Here is a 17,190-nt window from a genome sequence, read left to right on the forward strand (position 1 = left end):
TGGTAACTGCATCACACCCAGTAATGCAACTCTAGTCATCCCTTTAATGACCAAGAATAGCCAAGTATATTGAAACAGTAGGTTTGTCCATGGAGTCCCCCCCTTCAGAAGTTTACTTAGGCCTAGCAGTCTGGACCCAAGCCCTTAATCCACCAACAGACACACCTGTAGAGGAGAGTATAAAGGCTCTGGACTGAACAGTCAGACATCAAGCTTCAAGGAGTCTCTCAAAATCATCTCCAGGACCAAGCAGACATCCAGAGAACCGCCGCTACCAGAACCAAGGGGTCACCAGAGAGCCTGAAGATGATTCCTCTCAGCCTCCTCCTGCTCCTGCTGGTGGGTCTCTCCCGGGCCTACCCCCTCATGGAAGAAGGAAGTGGAGCAGAGTTCCAGGTGGATGACCATGAGGCTGCAGACCTCGACCTCAGCACCAGGATTCTGTCCTCCAACAATGGCTCCGGGGAGATACTGGTGGAGGGAGACCTGGTGGCACCCAGAACCAGAAACGCCATGTACTGTTGGTACAACAATTGCCTGTGGAGGAAGGCCTCCAACGGCTCTGTGATGATTCCATACACAATGAGCAGTGACTTCTCTTACTGGCACAAGATGAAGATCCACCATGCCATGAAGACCTTCCATGACAACACCTGCATCCGCTTTGTGCCCCGTCATGACCAGAATGACTACATCAGCATTGAGAACAGAGATGGATGCTTCTCCTCTCTGGGCAGGACGGGAGGCAGACAGGTGCTCTCTCTCAACAAAGGGGGCTGTCTCTACCATGGTATCATCCAGCACGAGATCAACCATGCTCTGGGCTTCCAGCACGAGCAGACCAGATCCGATCGTGACCAGTATGTCCGAATCAACTGGAGCAACATTGACCCTAGAATGGCCTACAACTTCCACAGGCAGTCCACCAATAACCTGGACACCCCCTATGACTACTCCTCCATCATGCACTATGGCAGAACAGCCTTCTCCATCAAGCACGGACAGGACAGCATCACCCCCATTCCTGACTCCAATGTGCAGATTGGACAGAGACAGGATCTGTCCGACATTGACATTCTGAGGATCAACCGACTCTACGGCTGCTGAGAAGATGACTCGATTACTAAAGACGATACATTTGACAGAAAGAAAAAGAAAAGCTCACATATATAGTTACCGCAGTAGTTTATTTATATACGTACTACTACAGCATGTCCTGGGTCATTCTTAATATTGTGCTTGGGTATAATAATGCAATCATGTGCAGAAAGCATTCTATTAAAAGTTAAGAGAATGGCAATAATTGTTGTTTTGCTCTTCCTTCCTACACACTCCTTTACTGTACAGATAAATATACAGCAGCTACACATTTATAAACATGTACATACATATATACACACAAACCCACATCAATTCATTATATGACCAAATAATTTATATCTTATTTACAGTACCACATTATAGCCTATACCCAGAAGCCATAAAGAAAACTGTTCACAGGTATTCAAGTCAGTGGTGAAAACTATAATAATGGCTTCAGTGGTGTTAAAACCTGTTAAGCTGTAAGGTCCCCTTATAAGGGGACCCTGCTTTTCTTTATCATAAATCGATCAATAGAGACCGTATTAGATCCCCATGTGGGGTATCATTGGAAAGCCACACTCATTGGCTACAACCCTGTCCATATCTTTTTGAGATCGCCAAATGATTGACGGAGCTAGAGCCCCGGGAGTCGTGGGTGGTAATGTGTACTTTGGCACACGCCTCACATATCGGCATGTAACTCGAGAACCGCTGAACGGATTTTGTCACCTGAAAGGGCAATCGACAGGAAACAAATAGGGCTATAATTATATCTATATATTGGTCAGTAAATTGGCTCGTTTGGCTCGTGGCTCGTTGCGAATGGTCGTCATGCATGTTAAGACATTAATGTTGTGTTTTTTTTCAAATGTATCCAAGAGTAAAGACCTTAACCCTATAAAAACAGCAGTCAAAGTGTATCTTTTCATTTTTACCGATGTTTTATAAGATTGACCGAAAATAAGAATTTATCGAAAAAATACGAATTATATCTCTTTTATCGTAAAACCGTGAGGAAATGACTAAATCCAGATTTAACACTGCCATTTGAAAGAGGAGCCTTTTCCCTATCCATATGTATGATTTGGCCATAATAAGGTCATGGTCAAGTTCAAGGTCAAATATGAATTTAAAATTAAAATTGATTATAATTTATTACTGTATCTACAAATCCTTCTGTTTAATCATCTTCCCTTTATTCATTTGCTTAGATCTTTTGTACACTTGATCTCAAGAAGGTGCTGAATGAGCTCAGTGAGCAAAATCTCTAGCACAGCAATTGTAACATGGTGTTATTCACCGGCACAGATGCAAAATAAAATCATAATTTATATTCTCCTTTTTCTCATTACAATTTACTCAAGCCTAGTAACAGACACAATATTTCTGACACTGGGAATACATAAATTTACCTTCCATTTACTTAGGCATGTACCTTTACGCAAAATTTCTGAAAATAGGGCTACAGCTTAACAGGAGACTTGACTTCAAATTAATGCAAATTAATACATTCAACGTTGCACGTCTGGCTCACCAATTTTAGATTAAACTGTCAAACTTTTAAATGTGATTGCATATGTATACTGCAAAGTTACTTATTTTGGGTGTGATGATTGTTTGCTTGTATGTGTGACTTATCTGGCTTGTGTAGACGAAACCATTTACACTTGACAAACATGTGGCCCAAATGTGTATCAAACCACTTGCCACCTGTGTCCAACACATTTTTCCAAATTAAACAATTCTGGTTGGTATTGGTAAAGGACATGTGTATGTTGTTCACAATAAAACATGGTTACCCTGAATAAATGCATCTCTGTGTAAAGAGGTAAAAACAACAAGGTGATTCTTTTGACATGATTTTCTCCTACTCCCTCAGGCCTCGCTTCGCTGTACTATTACCAAGAGTGCTAGCTTTGAAGTGAAGCGCTAACAAAATATAACAATGGTTGTGAATGTAATTCTAGCTCCAAAGCTACAAGCTTCCGAATCCTCTTCTGTTATGAGATTTGCTGAACTAGTGAACCAAATATAGACTGAGAATTAGGCCATTATATACATGTAATGTAGTCTTGGAGGCGTGTTTTTTTGGCCAATCTTACTACTTAATTACCGTGTACACGATTGGCTGGCTGTAAGGTAGACAAATGTTCACTAACCAATACCGGTACGGATATTCACAGTGCAAACTTTGAAGCTGCAAACTAACTCATATAACTAGAGTTATATTCGTAACCATCGATTTTGGTGATGCCCTCTAGTGCCACCATCAGACCAATCTGAAAAGTTATTGCCAGATTGCCATAACATTTGCTGTGAACATCCATGTCTGCTAGAGGAGGTTAGGCCGGTGTCCTTTGACTACCAGTCATTTCTGGTTGCGTTTTTTGGCTAACATGAAGAATAGTCTAACAGCCAGCCTTGCTATAACCAAAGGAGGAAGACAGATTTCTAGCCTAAAACATCAAATAGCCTAACTAGCTAAACAATCTCTTTCATACAGTACTGTTCTATAGAGGCAACAATAACTGCACAATTTATGAGACAGAGAAAAATAAGTTAAAGATCTAGGCCAATCTCCTTCCCACCAACTGTGTTGTTGGACCAGAAGTAGACAGTACAGTATATTATTTGCCTATTATATTATTCTATCTACTTTTTGGACCAACACTACATTGGACAGGAGATAAACTGTCCCACCAAAGGTATTGTTAGTATTTAAGTATATATCTAATATATACTGTGGTAGGCCTATAACATTCCTTAACAGTTGTTTTATAAATCAGTTAAATTTCAGCAGTTTTAATATTTTTATAATTTTATGGTAAGCACTAACACATTGTGTTATTCTGATTGAATGAATCAAATTCATTAGAATTGGTGTCCTAATGTTTCTTATCCTAACTTAACAAATCAATTTATTTCTAGGTTTTTATTTATTATGGAAATTGTATGCCAGTAATGTGAAGGGTCAGAATGACTGCTATGGCCATTCTAATAGTTTTGTAATTCCGGTCATTCTAGTGTTAGGAGGTTTGGATTTGCTTTCCTTTGGAGCAGATACAAAGATTAAGATATATTTTCATCACACTTGCAAAATAATGACTGAAACGGAGCAAACAATTATTAACTAGTATTCACATCTATACTCCTCAATTAATAAATTCTTCTTCCATTATAGTCAAGTTTTTTTGTATAGCCATTATCACATGGTCGTTTCAAACCATTATAATATGCTCCTTATTCATTCCTTACACTTTAAGTGGTCCTCAACTCTCTCAGGCTGTAACTGTCAGTGCGATCAATCTAGTGCTGTCTGTAAACTGATTGTGAGATGTTGACACTACATGATGTTTATTAATTTCAGGTTTGTTAATTCATTCTCTTTATTGAGTTACTGATGTTATCTCAGAGGTGATCAGCATCTGACATTTAAGCTTGTGCGTTTATGCTTCTGTTTGAATATTGGTCTCTTATTGTTCAACCTTATTGGTGGACAGAACATCGTTGATTGGTTTATGGCACCTTATTAAGATGAATCACTGAATGAATGAATCGTGAATAATAAATATCTTATGGAGGAAATAATATTGGATTTCAATATGAAATCTCAAAGGAATAAGGATGTACCTGTATACTACTAGACTTAAAGTGAGCTTACCAAGGACAATGTGAAGCCTTCATTTTGAGAAACGGTAAAACAACAAAAGTGGTTAAACAGTGATCTTTGGTAACTGCATCACACCCAGTAATGCAACTCTAGTCATCCCTTTAATGACCAAGAATAGCCAAGTATATTGAAACAGTAGGTTTGTCCATGGAGTCCCCCCCTTCAGAAGTTTACTTAGGCCTAGCAGTCTGGACCCAAGCCCTTAATCCACCAACAGACACACCTGTAGAGGAGAGTATAAAGGCTCTGGACTGAACAGTCAGACATCAAGCTTCAAGGAGTCTCTCAAAATCATCTCCAGGACCAAGCAGACATCCAGAGAACCGCCGCTACCAGAACCAAGGGGTCACCAGAGAGCCTGAAGATGATTCCTCTCAGCCTCCTCCTGCTCCTGCTGGTGGGTCTCTCCCGGGCCTACCCCCTCATGGAAGAAGGAAGTGGAGCAGAGTTCCAGGTGGATGACCATGAGGCTGCAGACCTCGACCTCAGCACCAGGATTCTGTCCTCCAACAATGGCTCCGGGGAGATACTGGTGGAGGGAGACCTGGTGGCACCCAGAACCAGAAACGCCATGTACTGTTGGTACAACAATTGCCTGTGGAGGAAGGCCTCCAACGGCTCTGTGATGATTCCATACACAATGAGCAGTGACTTCTCTTACTGGCACAAGATGAAGATCCACCATGCCATGAAGACCTTCCATGACAACACCTGCATCCGCTTTGTGCCCCGTCATGACCAGAATGACTACATCAGCATTGAGAACAGAGATGGATGCTTCTCCTCTCTGGGCAGGACGGGAGGCAGACAGGTGCTCTCTCTCAACAAAGGGGGCTGTCTCTACCATGGTATCATCCAGCACGAGATCAACCATGCTCTGGGCTTCCAGCACGAGCAGACCAGATCCGATCGTGACCAGTATGTCCGAATCAACTGGAGCAACATTGACCCTAGAATGGCCTACAACTTCCACAGGCAGTCCACCAATAACCTGGACACCCCCTATGACTACTCCTCCATCATGCACTATGGCAGAACAGCCTTCTCCATCAAGCACGGACAGGACAGCATCACCCCCATTCCTGACTCCAATGTGCAGATTGGACAGAGACAGGATCTGTCCGACATTGACATTCTGAGGATCAACCGACTCTACGGCTGCTGAGAAGATGACTCGATTACTAAAGACGATACATTTGACAGAAAGAAAAAGGAAAGCTCACATATATAGTTACCGCAGTAGTTTATTTATATACGTACTACTACAGCATGTCCTGGGTCATTCTTAATATTGTGCTTGGGTATAATAATGCAATCATGTGCAGAAAGCATTCTATTAAAAGTTAAGAGAATGGCAATAATTGTTGTTTTGCTCTTCCTTCCTACACACTCCTTTACTGTACAGATAAATATACAGCAGCTACACATTTATAAACATGTACATACATATATACACACAAACCCACATCAATTCATTATATGACCAAATAATTTATATCTTATTTACAGTACCACATTATAGCCTATACCCAGAAGCCATAAAGAAAACTGTTCACAGGTATTCAAGTCAGTGGTGAAAACTATAATAATGGCTTCAGTGGTGTTAAAACCTGTTAAGCTGTAAGGTCCCCTTATAAGGGGACCCTGCTTTTCTTTATCATAAATCGATCAATAGAGACCGTATTAGATCCCCATGTGGGGTATCATTGGAAAGCCACACTCATTGGCTACAACCCTGTCCATATCTTTTTGAGATCGCCAAATGATTGACGGAGCTAGAGCCCCGGGAGTCGTGGGTGGTAATGTGTACTTTGGCACACGCCTCACATATCGGCATGTAACTCGAGAACCGCTGAACGGATTTTGTCACCTGAAAGGGCAATCGACAGGAAACAAATAGGGCTATAATTATATCTATATATTGGTCAGTAAGTTGGCTCGTTTGGCTCGTGGCTCGTTGCGAATGGTCGTCATGCATGTTAAGACATTAATGTTGTGTTTTTTTTCAAATGTATCCAAGAGTAAAGACCATAACCCTATAAAAACAGCAGTCAAAGTGTATCTTTTCATTTTTACCGATGTTTTATAAGATTGACCGAAAATAAGAATTTATCGAAAAAATACGAATTATATCTCTTTTATCGTAAAACCGTGAGGAAATGACTAAATCCAGATTTAACACTGCCATTTGAAAGAGGCGCCTTTTCCCTATCCATATGTATGATTTGGCCATAATAAGGTCATGGTCAAGTTCAAGGTCAAATATGAATTTAAAATTAAAATTGATTATAATTTATTACTGTATCTACAAATCCTTCTGTTTAATCATCTTCCCTTTATTCATTTGCTTAGATCTTTTGTACACTTGATCTCAAGAAGGTGCTGAATGAGCTCAGTGAGCAAAATCTCTAGCACAGCAATTGTAACATGGTGTTATTCACCGGCACAGATGCAAAATAAAATCATAATTTATATTCTCCTTTTTCTCATTACAATTTACTCAAGCCTAGTAACAGACACAATATTTCTGACACTGGGAATACATAAATTTACCTTCCATTTACTTAGGCATGTACCTTTACGCAAAATTTCTGAAAATAGGGCTACAGCTTAACAGGAGACTTGACTTCAAATTAATGCAAATTAATCCATTCAACGTTGCACGTCTGGCTCACCAATTTTAGATTAAACTGTCAAACTTTTAAATGTGATTGCATATGTATACTGCAAAGTTACTTATTTTGGGTGTGATGATTGTTTGCTTGTATGTGTGACTTATCTGGCTTGTGTAGACGAAACCATTTACACTTGACAAACATGTGGCCCAAATGTGTATCAAACCACTTGCCACCTGTGTCCAACACATTTTTCAAAATTAAACAATTCTGGTTGGTATTGGTAAAGGACATGTGTATGTTGTTCACAATAAAACATGGTTACCCTGAATAAATGCATCTCTGTGTAAAGAGGTAAAAACAACAAGGTGATTCTTTTGACATGATTTTCTCCTACTCCCTCAGGCCTCGCTTCGCTGTACTATTACCAAGAGTGCTAGCTTTGAAGTGAAGCGCTAACAAAATATAACAATGGTTGTGAATGTAATTCTAGCTCCAAAGCTACAAGCTTCCGAATCCTCTTCTGTTATGAGATTTGCTGAACTAGTGAACCAAATATAGACTGAGAATTAGGCCATTATATACATGTAATGTAGTCTTGGAGGCGTGTTTTTTTGGCCAATCTTACTACTTAATTACCGTGTACACGATTGGCTGGCTGTAAGGTAGACAAATGTTCACTAACCAATACCGGTACGGATATTCACAGTGCAAACTTTGAAGCTGCAAACTAACTCATATAACTAGAGTTATATTCGTAACCATCGATTTTGGTGATGCCCTCTAGTGCCACCATCAGACCAATCTGAAAAGTTATTGCCAGATTGCCATAACATTTGCTGTGAACATCCATGTCTGCTAGAGGAGGTTAGGCCAGTGTCCTTTGACTACCAGTCATTTCTGGTTGCGTTTTTTGGCTAACATGAAGAATAGTCTAACAGCCAGCCTTGCTATAACCAAAGGAGGAAGACAGATTTCTAGCCTAAAACATCAAATAGCCTAACTAGCTAAACAATCTCTTTCATACAGTACTGTTCTATAGAGGCAACAATAACTGCACAATTTATGAGACAGAGAAAAATAAGTTAAAGATCTAGGCCAATCTCCTTCCCACCAACTGTGTTGTTGGACCAGAAGTAGACAGTACAGTATATTATTTGCCTATTATATTATTCTATCTACTTTTTGGACCAACACTACATTGGACAGGAGATAAACTGTCCCACCAAAGGTATTGCTAGTATTTAAGTATATATCTAATATATACTGTGGTAGGCCTATAACATTCCTTAACAGTTGTTTTATAAATCAGTTAAATTTCAGCAGTTTTAATATTTTTCTAATTTTATGGTAAGCACTAACACATTGTGTTATTCTGATTGAATGAATCAAATTCATTAGAATTGGTGTCCTAATGTTTCTTATCCTAACTTAACAAATCAATTTATTTCTAGGTTTTTATTTATTATGGAAATTGTATGCCAGTAATGTGAAGGGTCAGAATGACTGCTATGGCCATTCTAATAGTTTTGTAATTCCGGTCATTCTAGTGTTAGGAGGTTTGGATTTGCTTTCCTTTGGAGCAGATACAAAGATTAAGATATATTTTCATCACACTTGCAAAATAATGACTGAAACTGAGCAAACAATTATTAACTAGTATTCACATCTATACTCCTCAATTAATAAATCCTTCTTCCATTATAGTCAAGTTTTTTTGTATAGCCCATTATCACATGGTCGTTTCAAACCATTATAATATGCTCCTTATTCATTCCTTACACTTTAAGTGGTCCTCAACTCTCTCAGGCTGTAACTGTCAGTGCGATCAATCTAGTGCTGTCTGTAAACTGATTGTGAGATGTTGACACTACATGATGTTTATTAATTTCAGGTTTGTTAATTCATTCTCTTTATTGAGTTACTGATGTTATCTCAGAGGTGATCAGCATCTGACATTTAAGCTTGTGCGTTTATGCTTCTGTTTGAATATTGGTCTCTTATTGTTCAACCTTATTGGTGGACAGAACATCGTTGATTGGTTTATGGCACCTTATTAAGATGAATCACTGAATGAATGAATCGTGAATAATAAATATCTTATGGAGGAAATAATATTGGATTTCAATATGAAATCTCAAAGGAATAAGGATGTACCTGTATACTACTAGACTTAAAGTGAGCTTACCAAGGACAATGTGAAGCCTTCATTTTGAGAAACGGTAAAACAACAAAAGTGGTTAAACAGTGATCTTTGGTAACTGCATCACACCCAGTAATGCAACTCTAGTCATCCCTTTAATGACCAAGAATAGCCAAGTATATTGAAACAGTAGGTTTGTCCATGGAGTCCCCCCCTTCAGAAGTTTACTTAGGCCTAGCAGTCTGGACCCAAGCCCTTAATCCACCAACAGACACACCTGTAGAGGAGAGTATAAAGGCTCTGGACTGAACAGTCAGACATCAAGCTTCAAGGAGTCTCTCAAAATCATCTCCAGGACCAAGCAGACATCCAGAGAACCGCCGCTACCAGAACCAAGGGGTCACCAGAGAGCCTGAAGATGATTCCTCTCAGCCTCCTCCTGCTCCTGCTGGTGGGTCTCTCCCGGGCCTACCCCCTCATGGAAGAAGGAAGTGGAGCAGAGTTCCAGGTGGATGACCATGAGGCTGCAGACCTCGACCTCAGCACCAGGATTCTGTCCTCCAACAATGGCTCCGGGGAGATACTGGTGGAGGGAGACCTGGTGGCACCCAGAACCAGAAACGCCATGTACTGTTGGTACAACAATTGCCTGTGGAGGAAGGCCTCCAACGGCTCTGTGATGATTCCATACACAATGAGCAGTGACTTCTCTTACTGGCACAAGATGAAGATCCACCATGCCATGAAGACCTTCCATGACAACACCTGCATCCGCTTTGTGCCCCGTCATGACCAGAATGACTACATCAGCATTGAGAACAGAGATGGATGCTTCTCCTCTCTGGGCAGGACGGGAGGCAGACAGGTGCTCTCTCTCAACAAAGGGGGCTGTCTCTACCATGGTATCATCCAGCACGAGATCAACCATGCTCTGGGCTTCCAGCACGAGCAGACCAGATCCGATCGTGACCAGTATGTCCGAATCAACTGGAGCAACATTGACCCTAGAATGGCCTACAACTTCCACAGGCAGTCCACCAATAACCTGGACACCCCCTATGACTACTCCTCCATCATGCACTATGGCAGAACAGCCTTCTCCATCAAGCACGGACAGGACAGCATCACCCCCATTCCTGACTCCAATGTGCAGATTGGACAGAGACAGGATCTGTCCGACATTGACATTCTGAGGATCAACCGACTCTACGGCTGCTGAGAAGATGACTCGATTACTAAAGACGATACATTTGACAGAAAGAAAAAGGAAAGCTCACATATATAGTTACCGCAGTAGTTTATTTATATACGTACTACTACAGCATGTCCTGGGTCATTCTTAATATTGTGCTTGGGTATAATAATGCAATCATGTGCAGAAAGCATTCTATTAAAAGTTAAGAGAATGGCAATAATTGTTGTTTTGCTCTTCCTTCCTACACACTCCTTTACTGTACAGATAAATATACAGCAGCTACACATTTATAAACATGTACATACATATATACACACAAACCCACATCAATTCATTATATGACCAAATAATTTATATCTTATTTACAGTACCACATTATAGCCTATACCCAGAAGCCATAAAGAAAACTGTTCACAGGTATTCAAGTCAGTGGTGAAAACTATAATAATGGCTTCAGTGGTGTTAAAACCTGTTAAGCTGTAAGGTCCCCTTATAAGGGGACCCTGCTTTTCTTTATCATAAATCGATCAATAGAGACCGTATTAGATCCCCATGTGGGGTATCATTGGAAAGCCACACTCATTGGCTACAACCCTGTCCATATCTTTTTGAGATCGCCAAATGATTGACGGAGCTAGAGCCCCGGGAGTCGTGGGTGGTAATGTGTACTTTGGCACACGCCTCACATATCGGCATGTAACTCGAGAACCGCTGAACGGATTTTGTCACCTGAAAGGGCAATCAACAGGAAACAAATAGGGCTATAATTATATCTATATATTGGTCAGTAAATTGGCTCGTTTGGCTCGTGGCTCGTTGCGAATGGTCGTCATGCATGTTAAGACATTAATGTTGTGTTTTTTTTCAGATGTATCCAAGAGTAAAGACCTTAACCCTATAAAAACAGCAGTCAAAGTGTATCTTTTCATTTTTACCGATGTTTTATAAGATTGACCGAAAATAAGAATTTATCGAAAAAATACGAATTATATCTCTTTTATCGTAAAACCGTGAGGAAATGACTAAATCCAGATTTAACACTGCCATTTGAAAGAGGAGCCTTTTCCCTATCCATATGTATGATTTGGCCATAATAAGGTCATGGTCAAGTTCAAGGTCAAATATGAATTTAAAATTAAAATTGATTATAATTTATTACTGTATCTACAAATCCTTCTGTTTAATCATCTTCCCTTTATTTATTTGCTTAGATCTTTTGTACACTTGATCTCAAGAAGGTGCTGAATGAGCTCAGTGAGCAAAATCTCTAGCACAGCAATTGTAACATGGTGTTATTCACCGGCACAGATGCAAAATAAAATCATAATTTATATTCTCCTTTTTCTCATTACAATTTACTCAAGCCTAGTAACAGACACAATATTTCTGACACTGGGAATACATAAATTTACCTTCCATTTACTTAGGCATGTACCTTTATGCAAAATTTCTGAAAATAGGGCTACAGCTTAACAGGAGACTTGACTTCAAATTAATGCAAATTAATCCATTCAACGTTGCACGTCTGGCTCACCAATTTTAGATTAAACTGTCAAACTTTTAAATGTGATTGCATATGTATACTGCAACGTTACTTATTTTGGGTGTGATGATTGTTTGCTTGTATGTGTGACTTATCTGGCTTGTGTAGACGAAACCATTTACACTTGACAAACATGTGGCCCAAATGTGTATCAAACCACTTGCCACCTGTGTCCAACACATTTTTCCAAATTAAACAATTCTGGTTGGTATTGGTAAAGGACATGTGTATGTTGTTCACAATAAAACATGGTTACCCTGAATAAATGCATCTCTGTGTAAAGAGGTAAAAACAACAAGGTGATTCTTTTGACATGATTTTCTCCTACTCCCTCAGGCCTCGCTTCGCTGTACTATTACCAAGAGTGCTAGCTTTGAAGTGAAGCGCTAACAAAATATAACAATGGTTGTGAATATAATTCTAGCTCCAAAGCTACAAGCTTCCGAATCCTCTTCTGTTATGAGATTTGCTGAACTAGTGAACCAAATATAGACTGAGAATTAGGCCATTATATACATGTAATGTAGTCTTGGAGGCGTGTTTTTTTGGCCAATCTTACTACTTAATTACCGTGTACACGATTGGCTGGCTGTAAGGTAGACAAATGTTCACTAACCAATACCGGTACGGATATTCACAGTGCAAACTTTGAAGCTGCAAACTAACTCATATAACTAGAGTTATATTCGTAACCATCGATTTTGGTGATGCCCTCTAGTGCCACCATCAGACCAATCTGAAAAGTTATTGCCAGATTGCCATAACATTTGCTGTGAACATCCATGTCTGCTAGAGGAGGTTAGGCCAGTGTCCTTTGACTACCAGTCATTTCTGGTTGCGTTTTTTGGCTAACATGAAGAATAGTCTAACAGCCAGCCTTGCTATAACCAAAGGAGGAAGACAGATTTCTAGCCTAAAACATCAAATAGCCTAACTAGCTAAACAATCTCTTTCATACAGTACTGTTCTATAGAGGCAACAATAACTGCACAATTTATGAGACAGAGAAAAATAAGTTAAAGATCTAGGCCAATCTCCTTCCCACCAACTGTGTTGTTGGACCAGAAGTAGACAGTACAGTATATTATTTGCCTATTATATTATTCTATCTACTTTTTGGACCAACACTACATTGGACAGGAGATAAACTGTCCCACCAAAGGTATTGCTAGTATTTAAGTATATATCTAATATATACTGTGGTAGGCCTATAACATTCCTTAACAGTTGTTTTATAAATCAGTTAAATTTCAGCAGTTTTAATATTTTTCTAATTTTATGGTAAGCACTAACACATTGTGTTATTCTGATTGAATGAATCAAATTCATTAGAATTGGTGTCCTAATGTTTCTTATCCTAACTTAACAAATCAATTTATTTCTAGGTTTTTATTTATTATGGAAATTGTATGCCAGTAATGTGAAGGGTCAGAATGACTGCTATGGCCATTCTAATAGTTTTGTAATTCCGGTCATTCTAGTGTTAGGAGGTTTGGATTTGCTTTCCTTTGGAGCAGATACAAAGATTAAGATATATTTTCATCACACTTGCAAAATAATGACTGAAACTGAGCAAACAATTATTAACTAGTATTCACATCTATACTCCTCAATTAATAAATCCTTCTTCCATTATAGTCAAGTTTTTTTGTATAGCCCATTATCACATGGTCGTTTCAAACCATTATAATATGCTCCTTATTCATTCCTTACACTTTAAGTGGTCCTCAACTCTCTCAGGCTGTAACTGTCAGTGCGATCAATCTAGTGCTGTCTGTAAACTGATTGTGAGATGTTGACACTACATGATGTTTATTAATTTCAGGTTTGTTAATTCATTCTCTTTATTGAGTTACTGATGTTATCTCAGAGGTGATCAGCATCTGACATTTAAGCTTGTGCGTTTATGCTTCTGTTTGAATATTGGTCTCTTATTGTTCAACCTTATTGGTGGACAGAACATCGTTGATTGGTTTATGGCACCTTATTAAGATGAATCACTGAATGAATGAATCGTGAATAATAAATATCTTATGGAGGAAATAATATTGGATTTCAATATGAAATCTCAAAGGAATAAGGATGTACCTGTATACTACTAGACTTAAAGTGAGCTTACCAAGGACAATGTGAAGCCTTCATTTTGAGAAACGGTAAAACAACAAAAGTGGTTAAACAGTGATCTTTGGTAACTGCATCACACCCAGTAATGCAACTCTAGTCATCCCTTTAATGACCAAGAATAGCCAAGTATATTGAAACAGTAGGTTTGTCCATGGAGTCCCCCCCTTCAGAAGTTTACTTAGGCCTAGCAGTCTGGACCCAAGCCCTTAATCCACCAACAGACACACCTGTAGAGGAGAGTATAAAGGCTCTGGACTGAACAGTCAGACATCAAGCTTCAAGGAGTCTCTCAAAATCATCTCCAGGACCAAGCAGACATCCAGAGAACCGCCGCTACCAGAACCAAGGGGTCACCAGAGAGCCTGAAGATGATTCCTCTCAGCCTCCTCCTGCTCCTGCTGGTGGGTCTCTCCCGGGCCTACCCCCTCATGGAAGAAGGAAGTGGAGCAGAGTTCCAGGTGGATGACCATGAGGCTGCAGACCTCGACCTCAGCACCAGGATTCTGTCCTCCAACAATGGCTCCGGGGAGATACTGGTGGAGGGAGACCTGGTGGCACCCAGAACCAGAAACGCCATGTACTGTTGGTACAACAATTGCCTGTGGAGGAAGGCCTCCAACGGCTCTGTGATGATTCCATACACAATGAGCAGTGACTTCTCTTACTGGCACAAGATGAAGATCCACCATGCCATGAAGACCTTCCATGACAACACCTGCATCCGCTTTGTGCCCCGTCATGACCAGAATGACTACATCAGCATTGAGAACAGAGATGGATGCTTCTCCTCTCTGGGCAGGACGGGAGGCAGACAGGTGCTCTCTCTCAACAAAGGGGGCTGTCTCTACCATGGTATCATCCAGCACGAGATCAACCATGCTCTGGGCTTCCAGCACGAGCAGACCAGATCCGATCGTGACCAGTATGTCCGAATCAACTGGAGCAACATTGACCCTAGAATGGCCTACAACTTCCACAGGCAGTCCACCAATAACCTGGACACCCCCTATGACTACTCCTCCATCATGCACTATGGCAGAACAGCCTTCTCCATCAAGCACGGACAGGACAGCATCACCCCCATTCCTGACTCCAATGTGCAGATTGGACAGAGACAGGATCTGTCCGACATTGACATTCTGAGGATCAACCGACTCTACGGCTGCTGAGAAGATGACTCGATTACTAAAGACGATACATTTGACAGAAAGAAAAAGAAAAGCTCACATATATAGTTACAGCAGTAGTTTATTTATATACGTACTACTACAGCATGTCCTGGGTCATTCTTAATATTGTGCTTGGGTATAATAATGCAATCATGTGCAGAAAGCATTCTATTAAAAGTTAAGAGAATGGCAATAATTGTTGTTTTGCTCTTCCTTCCTACACACTCCTTTACTGTACAAATAAATATACAGCAGCTACACATTTATAAACATGTACATACATATATACACACAAACCCACATCAATTCATTATATGACCAAATAATTTATATCTTATTTACAGTACCACATTATAGCCTACCCAGAAGCCATAAAGAAAACTGTTCACAGGTATTCAAGTCAGTGGTGAAAACTATAATAATGGCTTCAGTGGTGTTAAAACCTGTTAATCTGTAAGGTCCCCTTATAAGGGGACCCTGCTTTTCTTTATCATAAATCGATCAATAGAGACCGTATTAGATCCCCATGTGGGGTATCATTGGAAAGCCACACTCATTGGCTACAACCCTGTCCATATCTTTTTGAGATCGCCAAATGATTGACGGAGCTAGAGCCCCGGGAGTCGTGGGTGGTAATGTGTACTTTGGCACACGCCTCACATATCGGCATGTAACTCGAGAACCGCTTAACGGATTTTGTCACCTGAAAGGGCAATCGACAGGAAACAAATAGGGCTATAATTATATCTATATATTGGTCAGTAAATTGGCTCGTTTGGCTCGGGGCTCGTTGCGAATGGTCGTCATGCATGTTAAGACATTAATGTTGTGTTTTTTTTCAAATGTATCCAAGAGTAAAGACCTTAACCCTATCAAAACAGCAGTCAAAGTGTATCTTTTCATTTTTACCGATGTTTTATAAGATTGACCGAAAATAAGAATTTATCGAAAAAATACGAATTATATCTCTTTTATCGTAAAACCGTGAGGAAATGACTAAATCCAGATTTAACACTGCCATTGGAAAGAGGAGCCTTTTCCCTATCCATATATGTATGATTTGGCCATAATAAGGTCATGGTCAAGTTCAAGGTCAAATATGAATTTAAAATTAAAATTGATTATAATTTATTACTGTATCTACAAATCCTTCCGTTTAATCATCTTCCCTTTATTCATTTGCTTAGATATTTTGTACACTTGATCTCAAGAAGGTGCTGAATGAGCTCAGTGAGCAAAATCCCTAGCACAGCAATTGTAACATGGTGTTATTCACCGGCACAGATGCAAAATAAAATCATAATTTATATTCTCCTTTTTCTCATTACAATTTACTCAAGCCTAGTAACAGACACAATATTTCTGACACTGGGAATACATAAATTTACCTTGTAGAAGCGGAGCAATCTTCCATTTACTTAGGCATGTACCTTTAGGCAAAATTTCTGAAAATAGGGCTACAGCTTAACAGGAGACTTGACTTCAAATTAATGCAAATTAATACATTCGACGTTGCACGTCTGGCTCACCAATTTTAGATCAAACTGTCAAACTTTTAAATGTGATTGCATATTTACTGCAAAGTAACTTATTTTGGGTGTGATGATTGTTTGCTTGTATGTGTGACTTATCTGGCTTGTGTAGACGA

General features: G+C 39.8%; 4 protein-coding genes across 4 annotated transcripts; all 4 read left to right on the forward strand.

Annotated features, from left to right (window-relative positions):
* Nucleotides 1-306: 306 nt before the first annotated feature.
* LOC311247342 (hatching enzyme 1.2-like) lies at nucleotides 307-1,107 on the forward strand (the record flags this gene model as incomplete). Its single annotated transcript, XM_084337708.1, has 1 exon — nucleotides 307-1,107. One exon carries the CDS (start codon nucleotides 307-309, stop codon nucleotides 1,105-1,107), a length of 801 nt encoding a protein of 266 aa, XP_084193834.1.
* A 4,010-nt stretch (nucleotides 1,108-5,117) lies between these two features.
* On the forward strand, nucleotides 5,118-5,918 carry LOC311247440 (hatching enzyme 1.2-like; the record flags this gene model as incomplete). The annotated part of the gene is made up of 1 exon (XM_084337871.1): nucleotides 5,118-5,918. One exon carries the CDS (start codon nucleotides 5,118-5,120, stop codon nucleotides 5,916-5,918), a length of 801 nt encoding a protein of 266 aa, XP_084193997.1.
* Nucleotides 5,919-9,929: 4,011 nt separating this feature from the next.
* On the forward strand, nucleotides 9,930-10,730 carry LOC311246951 (hatching enzyme 1.2-like; the record flags this gene model as incomplete). Its single annotated transcript, XM_084337214.1, has 1 exon — nucleotides 9,930-10,730. One exon carries the CDS (start codon nucleotides 9,930-9,932, stop codon nucleotides 10,728-10,730), a length of 801 nt encoding a protein of 266 aa, XP_084193340.1.
* Nucleotides 10,731-14,741: 4,011 nt separating this feature from the next.
* Nucleotides 14,742-15,542, forward strand: LOC311247439 (hatching enzyme 1.2-like; the record flags this gene model as incomplete). The annotated part of the gene is made up of 1 exon (XM_084337870.1): nucleotides 14,742-15,542. The coding sequence occupies one exon, from the start codon at nucleotides 14,742-14,744 to the stop codon at nucleotides 15,540-15,542; it is 801 nt and encodes a 266-aa protein (XP_084193996.1).
* Nucleotides 15,543-17,190: the final 1,648 nt, after the last annotated feature.

This window comes from Notolepis coatsorum, assembly GCF_963971535.1.
Source record: "Notolepis coatsorum genome assembly, chromosome: 20".
NCBI classification, from domain to species: domain Eukaryota; kingdom Metazoa; phylum Chordata; class Actinopteri; order Aulopiformes; family Paralepididae; genus Notolepis; species Notolepis coatsorum.